This window comes from Balaenoptera musculus, chromosome 13 (genome assembly GCF_009873245.2).
Source record: "Balaenoptera musculus isolate JJ_BM4_2016_0621 chromosome 13, mBalMus1.pri.v3, whole genome shotgun sequence".
NCBI classification, from domain to species: domain Eukaryota; kingdom Metazoa; phylum Chordata; class Mammalia; order Artiodactyla; family Balaenopteridae; genus Balaenoptera; species Balaenoptera musculus.
This window is the reverse complement of record NC_045797.1, coordinates 14,310,376-14,334,310: the sequence shown is the minus strand read 5'-3', so window position 1 is coordinate 14,334,310 and position 23,935 is coordinate 14,310,376. Positions and strand designations below refer to the sequence as shown.

Genomic DNA, 23,935 nt, shown 5'->3' with positions numbered 1-23,935 from the left:
CCTCTGGCCAGGACCCAGTCATACATCCTCAGAAACCTAAGTATTGACTCGTATGTTTTCTCCTCGATCACCAGAATTTAAGATAGATTCTAAGTGAGACACAAAGAAAGAGGGCAGGGGAAATGACAGTAACTAGCTACTTAAGTATTCATGTGCATCGCCCCAGTAGCCCCTTGACATAGCAGATGAGCAAAAGGGATAGGTAGGGCAGATTAGCCTCTGATCTTGCCTTAAAACTTGCAAAGAGAACTTGGCTACCTGGAAGCTTCTGTAAACTCGGCCCCTCCCTTCCCTCTGGTTCATCAGCACCTGGAAATGGCTGATTCTTCTGGGCTGAGTATCCATTCAGTGCGATCCTTACAGATGCAGAACACTTCCCATTGCCGGGGAATCCTGCCAGAGAACAATCCTCAGCATCGTGCTTTGCAGCTATGGCGTTGATGGGGAAAAGGTCCATCTGGACTGATGGCACATGAATTTGTCGTGGACTTTCCAAGTGGGTGATGATGTGGCCATGTGGTCTTAACTCTGTGCTACAGATATTCCAGATTCCGATTCTGGGCAAAATAAGTGCTTCCAGCTTTTCAGAAAAAAATTAAGGAAGGCCTGCAGGACTGGTCTCCATTCTCTCTTTAGCCTCTAATAGTATAAGGTGTTCTGTTTTTCTATGCCGAAGTTAATAACCTATCAATTTTGGTTTTGGTCCAATAGAACATTTGAGTACTCTTATAAAATGGATTGTCTTACGTCTTTCAAACTGCAGGGTTTGAGATCAATTTTTGCAGATGATGACTAGAATATTTTAATGAAATGGATTAGAAAATTAAGTACATTGCATACGTTAAAGTTTCGTGACATTTTTACAGCACCACAGATGTATGCATAATGATAAACACGTATAAGTGTACCTGATGGTGATGTAAATTATTTTACTGCTGGTAAAAGGACGTGCTGTGAGACAGCAGTCACCAGGAGTGTGGATGGGCAGGGCAAGGTTTACAGAATCACTTAGATTAGATCTCAGTGGTAGAGTGGCAACTTACCCGAGAAATGGGCATATTTTATTCGGTTGATGAAGGCAGTGTGCTAGGACATGGAGTGAGCAAATGTAAGGTACACAAAGGGGGGGGTGAAGGAGTCTCCAGCCTGGCCCAGGAAGGAGCCTAACCTGTAAAAGAATGTTGTCTAGGGCCTTTCCTGGACAAAGAAACCATCATCCATATGATCACCTTCAACATCAAGATACTGTCCTTGGACTTCCCTGGTGGCACAGTGGTTAAGAATCTGCCTGCCAATGCAGGGGACACGGGTTCAAGCCCTGGTCCGGGAAGATCCTACATGCTGCCGAGCACCTCAGCCCGTGTGCCACAAGTACTGAGCCTGCACGCCACAACTACTGAAGCCCACGCACCTAGAGCCCATGCTCCACAACAAGAAGCCCCCGCTCGCCGCAACTAGAGAAAGCCCGCGCACAGCAACGAAGACCCAACACAGCCAAAAATCAGTAAGTAAAATAAATTTATTTAAAAAAAAAAAAGTTGTCTAGCTGACCTGCATAGCTGTGGACTTTATAGAAGATTTTAGAAGGAACACTGGACATCAAACCCAAGTTTACAGAGCTCAGCAAGACTTCACTCTTGAAAACTCAGAACGTCCAAGAGAAGTGAAGGTCACGATAGAATTCATCGCCAGGAAAACCTAAGCTTTGCCGATACCAGCGCCATCTGTTCCCACGACAGCAGCGCCTTTGCTGGCGTGTGCCCCCCAGTCCCTCCAGAGCCCCTTCCTCTTTCTTCCTGAGACCCCAGGGCAGTGTCCATACAGCTAACCCGGACCAAGCAGTGAAACCGTGTCACCACCCCACGTGGAAAAGGGTGGCGTGGCCAGGCAAAGCCCCTCCTCCTCAACGCTCCCTCTGCTTTCTCAGACCCCCCCAGCCCCTGAATGCATCCACAGGGAGGAAACCAGGGGAGCTGAGCCGAGCCCTGGTTCAGGTAAATGGTGCCCACTGGACCTGATGAGTGATTTGCCTGAAATGTAACCACTTTTTATTTCCCGTTTATGTTAAATTATCTGTTCTTCTGCACTGAGTTCAAATTACTTTAAAAGTTTAAATTACAACTAATTTGGGACTTGGAGACTGCTTTTATGCAGAACCTGTTAAGAAAGCAGAGGGTTTAAGTCAATACTCAGGAATACAGAAGTACCGTGCCTTAAAAAAAAGAGACTGCCTAAGTTTACATTTTCCTTCTTTATTGATTTAGAAACTTTAAACATTAAGGCAAAGATCAGAGTTTTAATGATTCCACCTCCTTGAAGGTAGAACTGAGAACGCACGCAAAGGCTCTTTAGGCCCAAGTAAAGACCCTTTTCACCTAAGGGGTTGCTGAGTGATAGCTCAGGAAGATGTGAATCTTACTGGGCATCAGGAAGAAAAATCAAGGTCTGGACAAGCAGAGTCCCCTTTCAACATCTTGTTTCTCAATATGCAATGAGGGTTGGGGAGGTTTGCTAAAGGAATACTAAAACTGAAAGCCAGTGGCTTTCGTTATTTTGATTTAGAGAGTGGAAATAAACCGCTCAGTATTGCTTGCTTCCTGTGAGCTCAGATAATCACATCTGAAGGAAGTTATTCCTGGGCTCCTAGAGAAATTTATTTCCTCCTAATCTGTAATGTTTTACACATTTCCTGAGTAAAATAAAAATTATGAACACTTCTAACATGACAAATAAGTTAGTCAGCTTTGCAAGTTAATGTATTCTACAATTTCATGCTATTCCAAAGGGAAGAAAGGCTTAATTTAGAACAGCCTCATTATCTTCTAGTAAAAGCTTAATGGCCCACAGGTGCCAAGAGTCCCTCTACCTGCAGAGATTAAGGACATCACACGAAGTGTGTGTTCCAGTCAGAGAAACTAGATGTATTGTGTTGAATTAAGAATCCACTTAGGAGGAACATAAGGACGGTTAATGACGCCAAACGAACCACTGGATCCCCAAATCAAAGGACAACGTCAAGTGCCATGCAGACTTGAGTGTAACAATCAGGAGCTGGGATACACCTGCAGAAATATATAGACAACCCTCTTTTTTTCATGATTTCCAGATATGTTGCTCAGATAAAAATGCCTCTTCAATAATCTGTTTATGAACACATAAACCTCAACAAAAAGGACTTACTTACCTGGTGGTGCACTGGTTAGGAATCCGCCTGCCAATGCAGGGGACATGGGTTCGAGCCCTGGTCCGGGAAGATCCCACATGCCGCGGAGCAACTAAGCCCGTGCACCACAACTACTGAGCCTGCGCTCTAGAGCCCGCGAGCCACTACTGAAGGCCGCACACCTAGAGCCCGTGCTCCACAACAAGAGAAGCCACCGCAATGAGAAGCCTGCGCACTGCAACAAAGAGTAGCCCCCACTCGCCCTAACTAGAGAAAAGCCCGCGCGCAGCAACGAAGACCCAATGCAGCCAAAAATAAAATAAGATAAATTTAGAAAAAAAAAAAAAAACCAACAAAAAATCATGATTTTGAAAAAATATGTTGACGGTAATTTCATGAAGTAAAAAATGAAAGGTAAACACTGGTTAATGCTTATCCAATATGGCAACTGTTCTAATCTTCAGAGAAGTGAACTATGTAAGCAAGTTCTCTGGGTTTTACAGCAATCCAGTTCAAATATACCACAAAATTATTGAATCCCTTTAAGATTCCGGGCTCACCACCCCTACTTCAATGGAGAGATTCACAGTCAACATACCAGAAAGGAGCAAGGTCAACTACCAGTGTTCCAGAACTGGGAGCCATGAACTTTTCTGAGGGCTGTGGAATTAATTTGTGGGCAGAGAAGACACCATTTTTCTAATGCCACAGACCAGAACACAGTACATCACAAGTAGAAAGGAGAAGCAATGGTTCCAGAAACTGTTTCATGTATACATTCACATAAGGGTGCATGCGGGTGTATTGGGTCCCAGTATAAAATATAATTTTTCCCTGTGGTAGCAATCGAAGTTTGGGATACACACTATTTCTAGTGCCTTTGAATCACTGGAAATGATATATCTCCAATTATAAATATACTGGCATTTTGGCTTATATTTACATCACTCTTGAGGTTGACCAGCAGCAGTCAGTTCACCAGGACCTTCAAAGCCAAGAACAGGCCTAGGGCATCTGAAACCCAGTTCACAGCCTGGAAACTCTGAGCGCCCAGGAATTGCTACTTCTAATACTTCTGCTAATCAAGGAAATTTTCCATATACACAACAAACTAGAAATGATACTTTTTGAAAAGGGATAAGCTACTCAGTTTTCAATTTTTGTTTTATTCAGTTTGCTCCAAGGGCAAAACCAATAGTAACAGTGATGGCAAACATTATTTTGGTTGGCTCACAAGCCTGATCAGTAAAACCTGAAAAACAGAAAATGTTACACAAGTTGCAAATAAAGTGCTCCTGGAGTTGACTGACATGACAGCAAGAAGGAATAATATAAATGCAACAGGTGTTAACATTTAGAACAGTACCTGTAACCTGCTCATTTCTAGGCAATTCTGAGACCCTGTTGCAAACCCTTCATGTATTACTGCCGATTTCCTTTGACATGAAATGTGAGTTTACCAGGCTCTTCCTGGACCTTACTCCTGCTGCACTTGAGTGGTTCCTATTCCTACGGCACTGGCGTATGCTGTCAGGATCTCCACTATCTGCTTAGTTTCTAGGGTCATTCGGGCTTCCTTCAGCCAGTCCTGTGCCACTCGTCTGGACTCCCCTTTCAGCTGATTGACAAACTTTGCTGCCAGCTCCAGGTCTCCATGCTCAATGCAATAGGAGGCATATGACAGTAACTTAAATGTGTTTGTGTCCTCGGGGCAGAGCTCTGCTGGTGGCTTCAGCTGCTGAGGTGGGAACAGCAGTAGGGACTGTATGTAGGAGAGGAAGTACTGGTATAAGCTATTCCTGGTCTCATCGATCATGGCTACCCTGTGGGCCAGTTTTCGGACGGCATAGAAACGGACTCTAAGGGTCTCTTCACTGTACACCCCACGGGTGAGGGACTCTGGAGGGAGGGCTGCGCTTAGAGCCTGGGCAAATTCACTGTCGGAACAGCCGACTCTGATCGCCGCCACTGCGCTGCCCAGGGGAACAGTGGGCAGGTCTGCAGATGCCGTCTTCATGCGGTACTTCAATGCCTCCACCGAGAGCCAGAGCTGGTGGGCTTTCCTGGCCTCCTCTTCAGCAACTGCGTGACCTATTTAAAAAAAAAAAAAAAAAAAAAAAAGGCAAAGACAGACTTTTTTCTCCACCTGACTATGTCCTCATACACACAGAGAACTGGTGCACCTTCCACAGAAGTGGAAGACGGGGCTGGAGAGAGCCTCTTCCAAGCCCAGCCCACCACTTATTTATGGTGCGTTCTTTCCTAGCTGGCCTCTTCACACGAGGCAACAAGGCACGACATAATCTGCTGAGGACTTGTTTTTACTGTAGCCGTGGAGAAAGCTGGGAGGGTGGATGTGCACAGACGAGTCTCCCTTCTTTCTTCCTGTGACATCTAGGAGAATGCAGGGTATCTAATTCAGATACATTTATCTTTAGAAATGTTTGAGAAAGAAATGTGATATTTAAATTAAGCCAAGACTTACATTAAGGCCATCAGAAACTTTCTACAAAGGAACGGAAGACTACTGGATCTTGAAATTTCATGAGTACTTAGCCTATTGCTATGCTTACCTGACAAAAAAGATTCCATCACATCCCACAGAAACCCATTTTATTAATAGCATCCTCACTGTCAGGGCATTTCCCTTCCAGTGTGGCACATGGAGGCCTCAGCATAACTACCATCCATTTGGTGGGTGGAACCAGCAAATCACCACCTCCAGGTAACCCTCCAACAGCAGAGCCTGGAGGGCGAACGTGCAGCACACTGACCTTTTTCTCCACTCAGGGCACGTGAGACACAACCAAAGTGTGTTGGGTAAACCGCCTTGTAAATGGTGATCTCATGCCGGTCACAAAAGGAGTAAAACTTCAAGTTACTTAGGTTTAATTTTTAGATCCTTTAAAATTTCTTCTCACAACTCTCTATACTACAAACTTATTAAATCTGGGGCTAATTTTCTAAGAAATGAATAAAATTTATTAGAGGGACTTCGGCATCTTTATTCCCTAATGTCAATGCACGTATACCATTATCCTCATAGCAAGAATTTACCCTGAGAAGTAGGGCTGAATGAAATTAGCTGTAAGAGGCCCGTGTGCTTACTCTGAACAGCCTGCTCGATGCCCCTCAGTCTGGCATAGGCAGTGTTTATATCCAGAGTATAGTTGTCAACTTGCTCTTGACTGAGGCGACGAAACTGTAATTCTTGTTCAGCGAGTTTCTCAGACAGGTCCTGAAACGGTAAACAGTGCACAGAGAAAAGTGATGCTACCTCAGCGCATGTCACTTATCGGGCCACTAAGTCTTCCAGTAACTGCTGCCTCCAAAAGTAAAGAGGGCCTTTAACATCTCAAAACAGGTGTCATGAAACTCCTACATTATGTGTAAGGTTTCAAAAATTTCCTAAAGCTTATATGTGATGGTTCATCTTCTACAAATTTACCAGTGGAACCTAATATTAGAGGAAGAAGACCAGGAGGGGAAGAAAGAAGTCTATTAAAATGAGAAAATGACAACTTTAGAAAATAAAGTAACTCTGTGGCCACCCAGACATTAAATTGTATTCAATATCTTCCACTTTAAGAGTTCACTTTTCTCAAAATACTCATCAAAGAGAATTCAAAGTAATATACCTTTTCATACTGGCATAAATTTCAATTTTCTGGAAGATTTCCTTACTTGGAAAACCTCATTCCCTTCTTGTGAGACAGAATAATAAGTTAATATATTATAAATGACTTGCTGAGTAGAAACTAATTATGATTAAAGGTATCCTGATGGTTTGCTGTGGTTTCCAAACTTAACCTCTCCGGGATGTTTCCTCAAATATAAAAATCTCAGAACTACCACATAATCCACAAGTTTGTGGCGATAAAGCAGGCGATACATGTGTCAAGTATTATTACCTGCATTCCTGAAACCCCCTGTACCAACCCTCCTTAAAGCTTTGAAGGCTCCAAATGACTAGGACATAAATACAAAACACATCTGATCAGTAACACATAGGTACACCTTTATGTAAAAAGGAGCAGATGTGAAATATACAAAAGTCCCCCTCCAGCAAGGATAGGCACCATTAGAAATCTTTCCCTGTTCTTCCACACTCTCAGACTGAACGACATGGAGCACATTAGAAGGAAAGCAGAGACTGTTTATAACGTAAAGGGGAAAAGGAGGTTGAAGGGGAGACGATGCTTTACGACAGGTCCTCACCTGCTCAAACTCGTATTTCAGTTCCTGTTCTTGGACCCTGAGGACATCTCGTAAGTGATCGGTGTGGGCAGCAGCCTGGCGGCGAAGCTGGGTTCTCATTTCATTCTCCATGGCATCTCTGACTTCCTCCACCTGTGAAGCCAAGTACAGTAATGAGGAATTCTCAATTCTCCACACACGCTTTTAGCAAGAGAGAAAGACCAGTAACCACGATGATGGCAGCTTCCACGTCCAGAACCCCTTACGATGAGCCGTGCATGGGAACACATTCTTATTTCGAGTTCTCATATGAGTCAGAAAGCTGAATGTTGGAAGGTGACTCAAACGAGGTCGCATGGCTGTGGCGAAATCAGATTCCAAACAGGGGTCTCTCTAACCCCCAGACTTGAGTTTCTTCCATATCACCAGGCTGCCTCCTGTACAAAGCAAACACTCATTTCCTGCATCACATACTCCCCTGAGAATCAAGAAATCCGAGACCACAGAACTAACTACAAAGACTTGGGATCAAACACAGCTTCACCGCAACCACCACCGTAACCTTAGGGAAATTATTCATCTTCTAAGTCTCCATTTTCTTGTCTGTGAATAATAAGGCCTACCATGCAGAACTGTTAAGAAAAGTAACAAGTATCTGACAGTTACTGAACACAGTTTCTCTCAACAAAGAAAGCTCCTCTGAAACTGCTTATTTTAATATGAATTTAGATTCAACACAGGCCAAATCAAGTCAAAACTATGAAAAGCCTATAATGTCTGGCCTAACAATTAGCCATGGGTCATATTACAAATTATTTAATACTAATTACCTGGAAATCATAACTTCCTTTTTCTCAGAAACAATATAGTTAATAAATGAATCCATTCAGTCAGTGCATAAATATTTATGAAGTGCCAGCCCTGTGCCAGGCAGTGCCTACTATAAGCTTGGATGCCGTGGTGCTCAAGGCAGACAAACTTCTCGCTCTTTTGCAGTATACATTTCAAGAGAGGAATCAGTGACAGGCAAAATGGACATCTCAGACTGTGGTACTTGTTTTTAAGAAAATAAATAGGGCAATATGAGGGAAAGTAATACAGAGACTCTACTTTAGATTGAAGGGAACAGGACAGGGCTACCCCAGGGCAAAAGATGTAGTCAAGGCGCCAAAACGACAACAAAAAGACCCAAGGTACCTGGTACATTAGGGAAATAAGGGAAGTAAGGGAAGCCTGGCTCACAGCAAACAGGAATGAGATCAAGGGGCTTCTTTGGTATAAGTTAAGAATTTGGATTTTACATTAAATACAGTCGGCAGTCAGTGGAGAATTTTCAGCAGCATAGTGTCTGATGAGAATACATTTTATAAGGACCACTTGCCTGTGTAAATAGACATAGAAAGATGGGTATGCACACAGGGACCCTGTTAAGATGATACTCTGAACTAAGGTGGTGGTGACTGAAAGAGAGAAAAGTGGAGCGTTTAGGGATTTATTCTGAATGCAGAGCTGGTAGACTCTGTCAATGGTCTGGATGCAAAAACTGATGGAGGAACAACTGAGCATGATTTCTAGCTTGATCAACTGAGTGGATGGAGGTTTATTTAGAGAGAAACAGCTGAGGGGCTGGGAGACAGTCTGGAGAGAATCAAGAAATTTGTTTTGAACACGTTGAGTTTGAAATGACTACTGAAAATCCAGCTGAAGACATCAAGTCAGCTGCTGGACAGCCCTTGAAGCCAAGGCAGAGGTCAGAGCCAGCAGTATAAGTGTCAGTAATAGACAGTATTTAAACTTCAAGGCCACAGGACTAGCGAAGAGCACCTGGAGGCAGCTTAGATGGATAAAAGGTTTCAGAACAATGCCAGTGCACACCGGTATTTGAGAGGCTGAGCAAAGGAAGCCAAGGAGCGTCAGCAAGGTGGGGGAAAGGCCAGCAAGTGTGGGGTCTGGCAGCCTAGGGAAGAAAGAGCTTCAGGGAGGAGGAAGTGGAATTCCCTGGTGGTGCAGTGGTTAGGAATCCGCCTGCCAGTGCAGGGGACATGGGTTCAATCCCTGGTCCGGGAAGATCCCACATGCCGCGGAGAACTAAACCCGTGCGCCACAACTACTGAGCCCGTGTGCCTAGAGCCCATGCTCCGCAACAAGAGAAGCCGCCACAATGAGAAGCCCGCGCACCACAACGAAGACCCAACGCAACCAAAAATAAATAAATTAATTAATTTTTTTAAAAAAGGAGGAGGGGGGCTTCCCTGGTGGCGCAGTGGTTAAGAATCTGCCTGCCAATGCAGGGGACATGGGTTCGAGCCCTGGTCTGGGAAGATCCCACGTGCCACGGAGCAACTAAGCCCGTGAGCCACAACTACTGAGCCTGCGCGTCTGGAGCTTGTGCTCCACAACGGGAGAGGCCGCAACAGTAAGAGGCCCGCGCACCGCGATGAAGAGTGGCCCCTGCTCGCCGCAACTGGAGAAAGCCCTCACACAGAAACGAAGACCCAACACAGCCAAAAGTAAATTAATTAATTAATTAATTAAAAAAAAAAAAAAAAAAAAAGGAGGAGGGAATGGTCAACTGTGCAGCTGAGAAAACCCGAAGGTAGGATGAGTAGTCAGGTTCCCAAATCAGCCTGTAGACACCTATTTAATACACGATGTGCTCAGACAGAAGACTACAGCTACTTCATCCATGCTTCACCACTAACTACTTAGAAATGCTTGCAGAGAGGGGCGTCCCTGGTGGTCCAGCGGTTGGGGCTCAGCACTTCCACTGCAGGGGGCACGGGTTCAATTCCTGGTCAGGGAACTAGATCCTGCAGGCCATGTGTTGCAGCCAAAAACACCCCAAATAAACAAAGAAACAAAAAAAACACTTGAGGAGAAAAATATACTCAGAATCCAACAGACTCTTTCAGCACTGCTTAAGGGGACAGAGGCTCCACTGGGAAAAGGCAAGCTGGATAATCCTGGATGCCAGCAGCTCGTTACTTTCTGACACTCCTGCATCAGCTCAACATAAAGGCTCTCTGCTAGACCAATCCTTCCCTAGAAGTTCTGACTAGAACAAGGGCCAAAGTTCCATTCAAGAGGGGGGCTGGCCTGACTTACAGCTAGTATTTTAAAGTCAGTGACTGCTGGTATTACCTCTAGAAGCAAACAAGTTAGATTCACTTTAAACATTAGGCAGTTTTGCTCATTTCTTTACCTTTCTGTCCTGTTCAGCCTGTATCTCACTTCTATGATGTTCTAATGCTTTTGCCACTGCAGAGTCAAACGCCCGCTTTTCCTCCAGCTTCTGTTTCTCCAAGGCTAAGGCAATGTGCTGCTTCTCCGTGGCTTTCTGTTCGGCCAGCGCTTTGTTCAGCTGGTCGATGCGGCGATGCGCGTGAGCAATCAGGGAGTTTAGGTCGTCGGCGGACAGCTTGTCAGCTAAACAAAACCACGTGAAAATGTTAATGATTTCACCAAAATCATACATATACAAGGTAACTTGCCTCAACTGATTGTAATTTAAACAGCTAGGAAGAAAAGCCAAGAGGAGCTGACACTTAAAAAGAGATGTAGAGGCTGCCGTGTAATCAGAAATTCACAGCTCGTGGCCAGCAACTAAGCATTTTCAATCCCAAGCAAAATAATTCAGGGAGGCCTCCAAGTACAGAATCAGTTTTTTTCCAGGAACCCAAATTAGTAGTACTTCCAATCTGAACTGATTATAAATTGGCTTTGTAACTCACCGTAATTTTGCCTCTAAGGACAAAGCTTACAAACACAAAGCTTACAAATGTACTCACTTCTCCATTTTCTGCTAAAACTTGAATCAAATCCAAATTCTCTCAGACTTTTCCCTAATAAGAGTTTTCTACTTTTTCTGACACAGATAATATTATCCAGGACAGTGACCTGCAGTCAGAGCTGTCCATCAGAATCACTTGCAGAGCTTTTAAAAATAATCATACCCAAAGAGTCTGGTTCTGATGGGTTTTTTTTTCTTTCCCCAATCTCACACTCCAGAAGTGTTCTGATATATTACCACAGGTTAAGAATTATGGCTCTAACAGCAAAATAAAGAATATGGGAAATACTATGATAAACAACTCAATTCCACAATATGTAGATTGAAAAGCAAAAAACGAAGTGAGGATGAGAGATTTATTGACCAAATTCACCATGTGTAGCTCCTTTGGATACTGATTTGAACAAAACAACTAAAAAAACTCATTCTATAAAGTGATTAGGGATATTTGAACACTTAAGAGATATCTTTGATGACATGAAGGAATTATTGTTGACTGGGACAATGGTATGGTGATCACATTTTTTAAAAAACACACTGAAAGTTTTTACAAGCTGAAGAATATAACGTTTGGGATCTGCTTCAACATAAGTTGGGGGAATAAATGAGACAAAACCAGCCATGTGTTGGTAACTGCTAAAGTTGGGTGATGGGTAAACAGGAGTTCATTATAGTTTTCTTACTTATTAATGTTTCAAATTTTACAAAATAAAAACTTTAAAATGTATATACATATATATCTATCACATCTACAGGTTTCCAATCACATAGTGAAAACATTTTTGTTCCTGAGAGCACACGGATGACAAAAATATACAAATCAGATTTATCACATGCAACATAATTCTACTTTAGATTAATTTAGATGGTTTAGTATAAGAACCATAGGCAAAACAAAAAGACTTGAGTCTTTTAAGACTCAAAACAGAAGGCTTTAAACATAAAATACACATAATTACTCACCTAGGTCAGAAATACCTACAAAGAAAAAGAATAAGTTTGAAAAAAAGTAAGTACATGTTTCAGTTATTAATCATTAAGTAGGAATATCCAAAAGAAAGCAAGAAGGAACCAGAAGCTAGTAGTAGAAAAAGCATACTTTAGTACTGGAAAGCAAAATTTTTTAAAGGATCAGAAAACATTACATAAATCAAGGTAAATTCTAACATTTCAGAAAATAAGAGAGTCAATGATATTAAAGTAGTCTTGGTTTCCGGGGACTCATCTCTAACTACTTTTGTAAAGCAATCAACTTAGTTTTTACATGGAAACTACAATTCTCGTTTATCCCATCTGCATTAGTTCGTAGACTCACGAAGTCACAGTCCTGACTGTGTTCTCAATACCATGGCTCTCCTAACATTGCAAATACTTAAGAAATTAATTTTTCTTCTTTGGAAATGTGAAAACAGTGAACTCACATTAAATTTGTGCTTAATGTGTGCAAATTAAACTAAGAACTACGACTGCCTGACGTGGCGGTAAGGAAAAAAAAATAACATTCTGAAGAGTTTGGATGATGTACCCCACCACGATCACAAGTACCACTGCGTGAACACCTGACAGGAGGGGACCCGCAGACAGTCTCCTGCCTCTCGGAATAAGCTTCTTAACATCCTGGGTATGATCCTTGGATTCAACAAGTTCAAAGACAAGTATTTTTCATCCAAAATGGCTCTAAAATTTCAACTACTTAATCTGGTATTCAACCAAAGACACAGGGATCTGTCCCAATGCTGCAGGAAAAACCGGCAAAAGATGGACAAGGTTAGGAGATAATAGGTCAGTCTGAACATGGCACGTAAGTATGGCTATATATACTAGTCTACTAGCAATAAAGGAAATGTCCCTCAGGAATACTGACAACCTACAAATTGCACCTCATCCTCTCATCCTGGCAACACCCATGTGCACACTTCCTAGTGGCTCCTCCTCCCTCCTCCCACAGTGGTATCTGTTATCTGAATATAGTGTTTATCATTCATTTTGTTACACTTCACATATGCATGCATCCTTAAACAATATATAGTTTCATTTTACATGTTCTTAAGCTTCATGTAAGCCGTATCCTATTTTACATATTCTTCTGCAACTTTTTGCTTTTCCTTAACATTTGTGTTCAAGAGAAATGGTCTGGGTCATTCATTTGCACTGCCATACGTGTGGTATTTAACTGTCTCTGATTTTTCTGCTCTTACAAACAGTGCTGCTATAAACATTTTAATGAATCTTCCTGAGCACCTGTGTGAGTCTTCCTGAGCTCATACCTAGGAACTGAACTGTTGGATCAGGAGTATATACATCGTCAACTTCACTAGATACAAGTTATGGTTCAACAAACCAATTGCTGGGAATTCCCTGGCAGTCCAGTGGTTAGAACTCGGCGCTTTCACTGACAGGGGCCTGGATTCGATCCCTGGTTGGGGAGCTAAGATTCCACAAGACACACCGGTGTAGCCAAAAACAAAACAAAACAATTGGTGAATGATCACTTCTAAGTCTCTTTCCTATTCCTCATTTTCAGTGCCCTTGGCATACACACTGGGTGACCCATATCACTTCGCCCTCAGATTACTCCAGCACCTTTGAATAGCTTCCTTACCCTGAGGCATCCCTCCCTATGTCAAACTCACCCTCAAGCTCATAAAAATGAATTTTCCTACTTATTATAATCACATCATTCCTCTTCTCAAAAGCTCAAAAGGGGGTCCTGTGCTGCCAACACGAATCAATCAGCCAGAGAACAGTGAGGCTAGTAGGTAAGAATGAGATCCTGGCCCTAGCCCCAAACGTGGACAAACTACTTAAGCCCTCTGTGTCTCAGTTTTCTCATCTATAAAAGGGGCATAATAATAAAACTTACCTCAAAGGACTGTTATGAACTTTAAAAAAGTTACTACATGTGAAGCACTCAGAACACAGTGCTAGACATAACATAATGCTCAACAATGTTAGCTAAATATTGTTATGTTTGCCACTGTGCTCAGCTATGGAGAACACAGAAAAAGTACTAGACAGATGAGTATCACCAGGATACTTATAACTTAGGGAAATAAGACTAATAAGAGAAAAATAACTGGTAACACAAATAAGTACTAATGAGCTTAGTATAGGTCTTGGAAGAGTTCAGATTTCAGAAGCGAGAACATATACTGAGGGCTGAGGTAATCATGGAACAAGTCACTATCTCCAGAGGGACACAAGAAATCAGCAGCATTGGCAGGAAAACTCTGCAGCTGTAGGCATGGCTGGAAGGGAAAAACTTCAGCAGGTGCCATTTGTACCTTTCAATCTATTTTAAAAATAAGAAATTAAAAGGAGGTTGCCTTCCTCCCTCTAAAAAATAATCCAAAGATTACACTGCAGAGGATTTTCCCTTTCTATACGATACGTTTCTTTAATGCTGGGTTTCTCAGCCTTGGTACTACTGACATCCTGGGCCAGATAATTATTAGTTGGAGGGGCTGTTCTGTGCACCGCAGGATGCTGAGCAGCACCTCTGGCCTCTACCCCCCCCAATGTGACAAGTCTGTCTCCAGACATCGGCAAATATTCTCTGGGGGCAAAATGCCCTGAGCTGAGAACACCTGCTTTAATGTTTTCATGCTTTACAATGGGCATTTTTTAAATCAGCCAAAAAAAAATTTTTATTTTTTATTTTATTTTTTTTATCTTGGCCGCACCACACAGCTTGCAAGATCTTAGTTCCCTGACCGGATGGAACCTGCACCCTTGGCAGTGAAAACACGGAGTCCTAACCACAGGACCACCAAGGAATTCCCCCTGACCCAGGCCCCCAAATTTTTTAAGCTAAAAACTTCACAGGCTGGCATGGAAAAATTAGTAGGATTTAGCCTACTGGGAAGACCAAAGACAAGTATTTTAGATGAGAGAATGCAAATTTCTAGGGATGGCACTCATAACTAACTCTCCATAGGCAAAGCGTGACCTGCCCTTTCAATCTTATCTAATTTACTGCAGCCAACCTAGACTCCCTACTGTCTACCAACGTCAGGTTTAAGCTAAGGAGCTTACATCCAATGAACAGAGATACACACACAACAAACAAAAACCAGTGAGTAAGTACTTCAGAAGGATTAAAAAAAGGTAACGTGGGCTTCCCTGGTGGCGCGGTGGTTGAGAATCTGCCTGCTAATGCAGGGGACACGGGTTCGAGCCCTGGTCTGGGAAGATCCCACATGCCGCGGAGCAACTAGGCCCGTGAGCCACAGCTACTGAGCCTGCGCGTCTGGAGCCCGTGCTCCGTAACAAGAGAGGCCGCGATAGTGAGAGGCCCGCGCACCGCGATGAAGAGTGGCCCCCGCTTGCCGCAACTAAAGAAAGCCCTCACACAGAAATGAAGACCCAACACAGCCAAAAATAAATATAAAAATAAATAAATAAATAAAAGATTACTATTAAAAAAAAAAAAGCTAACCTTACTCTCAACTTCTCCCAGGAAATATTTCAAAAAAAAAAAAGGTAACGTGGTAGAGTGACTTGTGGAGGAGGATGTCTCTGGGATAATAACATCTGTCTCAGTTGTAACCTCAATGAAGCCGCCCTTGGAAAATTCTGGTGAGGGAAATGGTACAGCTGTGGCCTAAGGGAGCCTGCTCAAGGACACACTGTCCCCTCTGCTGCTAGTCAGTTTAAAGAAGTTTAACCAACAATGTTCAAATAAGACTGACTCACTGTTCCCACACTGAACTTTGTGTGATTCTCCATTTAATCCTCTCTTACAAATCCTGCTTTTATTTTTTGCTTTGACAAGAATCTGGTATCTATCTCCCTCTTAAGTGAGTCAACTACATTAAAAAAACTAACTACATATCTGAGTTAATAACAGCCTTGACTCTACTTCTTGCCATGACATCTCCTTGGTTGGCTATGACGCTGTTAAAATTCCTGCACTGTCTTTATTACCTGAGCTCCTTAGACCAGCCACGGTTCTGTGATGCAGCCTTGACACCTTCACCCCAGAGAAGTCTATAATGCCAGTTCTTCAGGTGCTACCTGATGTTCAGTTTCTAACAGACACTGGCATTTAGGAAGTACTGTTTTGATTTTGTTGAGACTGGTAATCTCCGTGATTCTTATTATTCTCACAGAGCTTCAAGGAAATGTGACCATTCCCTGCAGTTACAACGTGTAATTGTTGAGCCATCAAAGTTCCATGCAGTCTGAGCTATTTGCAAGTTGAAGGCCACACAGCAGACTTCCTTTTCACCCAGCACCCCTGGGTGAGTTCTCAACCACAGTGTTGTCACAGAGCAGTCATAAGGTGTGCCTTAAGTAATTCATTATGAATATTTTTAAAGTAACAAAGGTTTTGAATAATTTTACATATATATAATATGCTAATAGAGTCAAGGTTGTGTCACTTCACTCACTTAGATTCCAAATTACACTGGCTGGAACTTGTGTCCATCATGGCTAAACCAGGTGTGTCACCTGTCACAGGTGTGACTGAAATAAAATGTTGAAAACTCGATACTGCATATCAGATGAGATATGCATGCCAGAGGGGTTTAGACTAGAGAATGGAGCTGAAGCAAGTTTAGATCAGTTGATCAGTCGTTAAAAAAAAAACACAAAAGGGAAAGTACCAACACTTCAGTTGTACTTACTCATCCCTTTCCACCCTGGCAAGACTTCCGGAGTAATACTGTCCAGTTCTCGTTTAAAGTCATCCCGGGCTTGGACTACCAGCTCATGATACTGAGACACAACCTTAGCCTCAGACTGAGCTGCTTTAACCTGAACAGATACAAGGGGTATGTGGTTAAAGTGAACAAAAAGTGCCATAAACATTCCAGAATATTCTAAGTCATATTCATTTATTTATTTACATTTGGTTGTGAATATATAAGCAATATATAGAAAGAAATCTCAAGCTCAGAAAAAGGAATGTAAGTCTTGTCTTTGTTTCCTTCTAATTCTATTCAAATGCCATGGACAGGCTCTGTCCCATCTCACTGTGCCCCTGTCCCTCTTTCTCTGGGTCACAGGAAATTACCCATACACATCACAAATGCAGACTTGTGAAATTTCCATAAGTGGTAATGACCATGAGCAAATATTTACCTATTATAAAAAGTATCAACAATACTGAAGAATCCACTTCGTGTCCAAAGCAAGTTTTTAAAATTAGTTACAACTAATATTCTTTTCAAGGGAAAAGAGAGAAAGATGATAGGAATCTTACTACTTTCCAGAATTCTTAAAAATCCTTTGACAAAACAATTACATTTAAAAATAAAAGGTACTTGTACAAGATCTAAGAAACACACCTTTTGGACCACATTATCCAGATCAACTATCATGTTGTGAAGTTTCCCCTCTGCAGCAGTTATGTAAGATTTGGCCCCAGCAACCTCTTCTTTCTTTGCATCTTCAATTACACTTTTCATCTTCTCTAACTCTTCTCTGGAAACCAATAAAACAAAACAAAGGTTTAGTATTAGTCCTCATCAACTTTATTAAAGAATATGACAAACAATTGTTAAGTCTATGAAAAATTTAATTTGGAAAAAACTACTCAATGCTTTTTCAGTCAACAGGCAGAGAACCTTTCCTCACCAACAATTGAAAACACCTTGGTGAGAAGCTAGATTTATAGAGTGAACCGGACGAGTAGCATGGTGTACAGGAAAACACATAGGCTTCAGAACCAGAGAGACGGATTCAGCTCCCAGACCAGCCTCTCCTTTGCTGCTCACGTTTATATAGGGAGTAGAGGTAATTCATGCCAAGTACCTTGCACAGTGCCTGCTACATCAGGAGCACTCAATAAATGGCAGCTTTTGCAAGGATTAGGTTGACTCCCCTGCCAATGAGAGCTTGAGGAAGGCAAAGGCAAGGGAGGAGGCCTAAGAGCTCACTAAGCAAATGGCTGGGTCTTCAGGAGCCCTCACGATTCAGGCTGGATGGACTATGGGCTACCCAACCACAGAACACAGAACTCAGAGCCCTGACTCATGGTCGACTGATGTGAGCATAATGCCTTCAATCTCCTAAAAGATATGCTGGCTTTATTAGAAGGCTTCTCTTTCTCTATTTTGTTAAGAAGACAGCAAAAATTTGAATGACAAATATTGATTGGGTGGGCCAAAAGGTTTGTTCGGGTTTTTCCGTAAGATGGCTTTAGTAGCACTTAAACAATTTCGTTAGATTGTATGTGACAGCTGTCATATCAGCACGCATTTAAAAAAAGAATTATCAAAATTGGTGAATTTTTGTGTGGCCATTTTAATATTGAAGGTGGAAGAAAAAAGCAACATTTTCGGCATATTACACTTTATTTCAAGAAAGGCAAAAACGCAACTGAAAAGCACAAAAAGATTTGTGCAATGTATGGAGAAGGTGCTGTGACTGATCGAACGTGTCAAAAGTGGTTTGCGAAGTTTCGTGCTGGAGATTTCTTGCTGGACGATGCTCCATGGTCGGGTAGACCAGTTGAAGTCGATAGCGATCAAATCGAAACAATAATTGAGAACAATCTATGTTACACCACATGGGAGATAGCCGACATACTCAAAATATCCAAATCAAGCGCTGAAAATCATTTGCCCCAGCCTGGTTATGTGAATCGCTTTGATGTTTGTGTTCCACGTAAGTTAAGCGGAAAAAACCTTCTTGACCATATTTCCGCCTGCAATTCTCTACTGAAATGTAATGAAAACATTCCATTTTTAAAACAAATCTGTGATGGGCAATGAAAAGTGGATACTGTACAATAATGTGGAATGGAAGAGATCGTGGGGCAAGCGAAATACACCACCACCAACCACACCAAAGGCCGGTCTTCATCCAAAGAAGGTGATGTGTTTATGGTGGGACTGGAAGGGAGTCTTCTATTATGAGCTCCTTCCGGAAAACCAAACGATTAATTCCAACAAGTACTGCTGCCAATCAGACCAACTGAAAGTGGCACTTGACGAAAAGCGTCCAGAATTAGTCAACAGAAAACACGTAATCTTCCATCAGGATAACGCAAGACTGCATGTTTGATGCCCAGGCAAAAACTGTTACAGCTTGGCTGGGAAGTTCTGATTCATCCACCGTATTCACCACACATTGACTGCACCTTCGGATTTTCATTTATTTTGGTCTTTACATAATTCTTTTAATGGAAAAAATTTCAATTCCCAGGAAGACTGTAAAAGGCACCTGGAACAGTTCTTTGCTCAAAAAGATAAGAAGTTTTGGGAAGATGGAATTATGAAGTTGCCTGAAAAATGGCAGAAGGCAGTGGAACAAAAGAGTGAAAACACTGTGCAATAAAGTTCTTGGAGAAAATGAAAAATACGTTTTTCATTTTTACTTAAAAAACCGAAGGCACTTTTTGGCCCACCCAATAACAATTCCATAATGTTGATGAGAGCCCTTTATTCAAATGTAGGTTCCCATTGTCAGAGATTGATCTTGTACTTGGTTTGCTTGCTTGATCCTAGTTTTAGCCAACTTCCAGGAAAGGTCAAGGTGGCATAAAACTAGACTCATTATACGCTAACTACTTTGGTAGTTAAGGCAAAGAGACTGTGACATACTCTTTAATTTCTAATAAAACTGTTCAAGCCATCCCAGAAAAATCTTGAAATGATGACAGAGCCTCAGTAAATCTGTAGAACACATATCACCTAAATAATAATCCAAAGAAAAATTTGATTTTTATACAAGATCTTTTATATAGGCTTCTGCCAAGTTTATTTTGGCTGGATTATATATCAATATTTTTTTCCCTCTCTCCCTTTTAAGCTTCCGTGCTCCTATCACCAATACAGTACAGGCGGAGAGGGGAGGGAAGGGTTTCTCTGCCTCCTCTTTCTATGCAGACAGTACAAAGAAAGCCCCCAGGAGGCCCTAATTGCTTGTTAAAGCCCATGAGTAATTACTTGGCTTTCAGAAGGGCATCGGCAGCCTCATCTACTGCCTTTCTGCGTTCCTTCAATGCACCCTCCACTGTGCGCCACTGAGCTGACTTCTTGTCACCTGCAATCTAAACAAAAAGTTTTAATTATGTAAACATGAATAACTGCTATTATTGTCACAATAACATGACTAAATGCAGAAAGTAGTGACATGAAAGTCAAAGGTAAAAAGTTATATACACTATTTCTCCGGAAGAGGAACTCTTAATCTAATGTTCATGTACAGGCTCAAAGAAATCCATGAACCATCTCCCGTCAACCACCCGCACCAAAACTGTAAAAGACTGTGCTCCAGCGCACAAGCATTCTCTAAGGAGAGATATTTTTTATCAGAGTCTCAAAAGGAGATATGAAGCAGAAAAGATTAGTAAGAACAATAACTTGTCATGAATTGTTTGTTGATTAAATCATTCTTCAATGAAGCACTGGTGCTTAAAATTTTCTTATTTGCAGGTCTACTGAAATCATAGTAAGAATAAGTAGAAAGTTTACACATTTGTAGGGTCCTTACTCCTCCAAAACATTACCCTAAAGAATGAGCCTCCATAATTTTTAAGGAGAAAATCAACTACTGTCAAGAACCCCACTCCAGGGGCTTCCCTGGTGGCGCAGTGGTTGAGAATCTGCCTGCCAATGCAGGGGACACACGTTCGAGCCCTGGTCTGGGAAGATCCCACATGCCGCGGAGCAACTAGGCCCGTGAGCCACAATTACTGAGCCTGTGCGTCTGGAGCCTGTGCTCCGCAACAAGAGAGGCCGCGATAGTGAGAGGCCCGCGCACCGCGATGAAGAGTGGCCCCCGCTTGCCGCAACTAGACAAAGCCCTCGCACAGAAATGAAGACCCAACACAGCCATAAATAAATAAATTAAGTAATTAAATTTTTAAAAAAAAGAACCCAAGAACCCCACTCCACCTTGAGCTGACTTCTACAGAATGTGAATTTTATCTTTATATATATATATATATATGTTTCCCTTGAAAATTCCTCAGGCAGGTCTAACATGTTTTGCTCCAGCACTGGAACTGACTGCCAGCCACTTCTTCAACTGAGCAGAGTTGGCTAATACTTAGGGGATACATCATACCAAAAACAAAAACCACCTCTAACACTATAATCACACTCAGTGCAGCAAGACGCTCACACAAGAGAGGTGGTGTAAGAAAGCCGATCACTGAAGGCGTGGCATAGGCGAGTCCAGCTTCCATCCCCCTCTCACTTTGCATCATATAAACAATGAGCGGAATGTTGTTTGGAACTGTTTCAACTCTTTAAAACTATTTTTAAAATTAGTTATTAACTATTTTAAATGACTTTTTCCCCCTCCCTTTTCTTTTGCCAAGTACATATAGTTTAAAGTAGTATATTATGTGTAGGTATGAAGCAAAATCCACCTTATGGCTTCTCTTCAAAGTACAGTTGACCTTTTAACAACACAGGTTTGAACTGCATGGGTCCACTTATACAAAGATTTTTTTCAACACAGTACTACACAATCTGCAGTTGGCTGAATCCGCAGATGCAGGAGGGCCAACTACGGGACTTGAGCATCCGTGAATTTTGGTATCCGTGGCGGGTCCTGAAACCAATCCCCTGCAGATACTGAGGGGTAACTATATACTATGCTAGGACCTTAGAGAGGAATAGGAACATACTAAATTACCAAAGAAAGAAATATTTTTTATCAAAGAAAAAAACGACTGAATTGGTTCAGTAATTATATTTCAAGTCGCCCAAAGAGGGCCACTACGGGGGCTGCTGCACACCTGAAACATGAGTGCAATCTCAGTGCGGTGTCCTGGGCCTGGGATGCCCAACCCGTGTCTTCCCTTGTTAGAAACAGAAGTGGTTTTGCCTCTGCAGCCCCAGGCCTGCTACTTTAAGGGGAACAGGGCTCAGCAAAAGTAATGCCTCTGGTTTGGGTCATTCACAAGCAATTCTCCACATTATGTTCCTACTGACATCTAGTGTGATCTCGATTTTAAAGGTACATCCATTATCAATGCAAAGTTTAAACAACCAAGCTCCTTAAGGCAGGATTAACCCTGCCACCGGACCACTGTGGCAGTCTGAGGAAGCCTCTCAGGATAACATTTTTAAATGCTTAAAATGAAACTATTAGATTGCAGAGAAGCCCAATTACATTGAAATATGGTCATAAAAGTTACATTTTTTAATTTTGTGAAATAGAAACCAAGATCTAGTAGTAGAACTAATAAATACCCTAATCCAGAAGTAGTGATGAGCATAAATGCTATTTCAAGAGATCTGCAAGTACCATAATGTAATATGAAAATACCTGTGCTTTCTCTTGGTAATAAAGTTATGGATACTACTAACACTACTGCTTTTGTTGTCACTATTCGTAATTGAAGGAAAAGCTTTTGAGGCTAGGGAAAATAAAGATGTTTTCCATCCAAGTTCAGCGAGCCCCTGAATTCTATCCACAGACCCAACTCTAGGTTAAGAACCCCTGCTTTTAGAAGAAATAGTTGGTACTTTTTTTCTATCTTTGTATCTCACTTTTCTAATTTTTATGTTCTACACAGATTGTTGCAAAGTGACAAAACCAATTAATTTCATGGTGTGAATAATCAAGTTGAAGATTCAGTGAACTGCCACTTTAGCCATCTTGCAAAATAAAATACATCAAAAACTGTTGTTGGTTTGGGCCATATCAGTATCCTGTATAAAAAATTTTCCAAGACTTTATCATATGCTGTTACAAGACCCTGGTATTGTATTAAGGTAACTCTTCATAACTAACCCAAACAGACTCATGAATCATGTAAATGTCAATGACATATCTGGGGGCCAAAATGTGTCTCCCTGTGTTAAAGGTATTCCTGTTTATAGAGGTCCAAGGATAAGCTGTCCTGTAAAACAGACATTGGATTCCCCTACGATCAAGCCTGGTCCAACTGTTTACAAACAATGCTTTGAGAAATTAACTCAGTATATATTATAGAACGAGCCCATGTGCACCTACAGCTTCTTTTGCTACAAGAAACAGAGTTGGGATCAATTTTTAACATTTCAAAACTTGTGTTCAATACGTTTTTCTGATTATTTTGTTAACACCAGCTAATGTTCCCTAATCTGGTTAACTGTGCTACTATAAAGTATCCTTTAGTTGTAACATCCTTATTGTAAACGATCTCATACTGTCTAATCCACATGCACTACATGTTATGTGTTCAGCGGGAAGAGGAAATACCCTCTTATGCAGCTTTCCCCCAAAGCAGTACCATGGACATCTAAAGCCTCTAATCACTGTCCTTTTGAAAGAACCTACTTGGGTTTGAACTCAACTTACTGCTATCATGCAACTTCCAGCCTTCTCTATACATGTGTATAACCAGCATAGTAAGTATTTCCTGTGTGGTTTTTACTTTCCTGACTGAACTCTGACTAAGATTTAAATTTTTCTCGTGGACTTTGAACAAAACAGAATTTTCTTTTAATTTTTCAAAGGTTGTAGTTTCTTGACCGTTTGCATCAGAGGTCTAATTTAACTCCTTCGTGATGCACGTACATACAACTAAAGCAATCTGAAGTGTATTTAAATATTTTAAAAACCACAGTCATGGTAGCAAAGTAACTTTACGGATCATGCATGATCCTGATTCCTGAGATTTATAGGTTCTCTATTTCATTTTATTCTTTTTTTTTTTTTTAAGTTACATTTGTTGGAAGTAGCAGACCAAATCTTTTTTCAACCCAAACTTGAACTTTTTTTTTTAATTATTTATTTATTTTATTTATGGCTGTGTTGGGTCTTCGTTTCTGTGCGAGGGCTTTCTCTAGTTGTGGCAAGCAGGGGCCACTCTTCATCACGGTGCGCGGGCCTCT

At 41.7% G+C, this 23,935-nt stretch overlaps 1 protein-coding gene across 7 annotated transcripts in view; it reads right to left on the bottom strand.

Moving 5' to 3' along the window:
* Window positions 1-4,301: 4,301 nt before the first annotated feature.
* Window positions 4,302-23,935, bottom strand: part of IMMT (inner membrane mitochondrial protein) — a 50,422-nt gene continuing 30,788 nt past the window's right edge. For 4 of the 7 annotated variants that reach the window (XM_036872922.1, XM_036872925.1, XM_036872926.1 and 1 more), the window contains exons 8-15: window positions 20,048-20,151; window positions 17,444-17,579; window positions 16,781-16,910; window positions 12,114-12,128; window positions 10,563-10,786; window positions 7,382-7,513; window positions 6,272-6,401; window positions 4,302-5,254 (exon numbers count right to left, since the gene is read on the bottom strand). In XM_036872922.1, the coding sequence (XP_036728817.1) occupies window positions 4,641-5,254; window positions 6,272-6,401; window positions 7,382-7,513; window positions 10,563-10,786; window positions 12,114-12,128; window positions 16,781-16,910; window positions 17,444-17,579; window positions 20,048-20,151 (1,485 nt within the window). In that variant the 3' untranslated portion in view covers window positions 4,302-4,640. The remainder of the gene's footprint in view (window positions 5,255-6,271; window positions 6,402-7,381; window positions 7,514-10,562; window positions 10,787-12,113; window positions 12,129-16,780; window positions 16,911-17,443; window positions 17,580-20,047; window positions 20,152-23,935) is intronic. The other 3 variants (XM_036872927.1, XM_036872924.1, XM_036872928.1) reach the window with 1 other exon arrangement.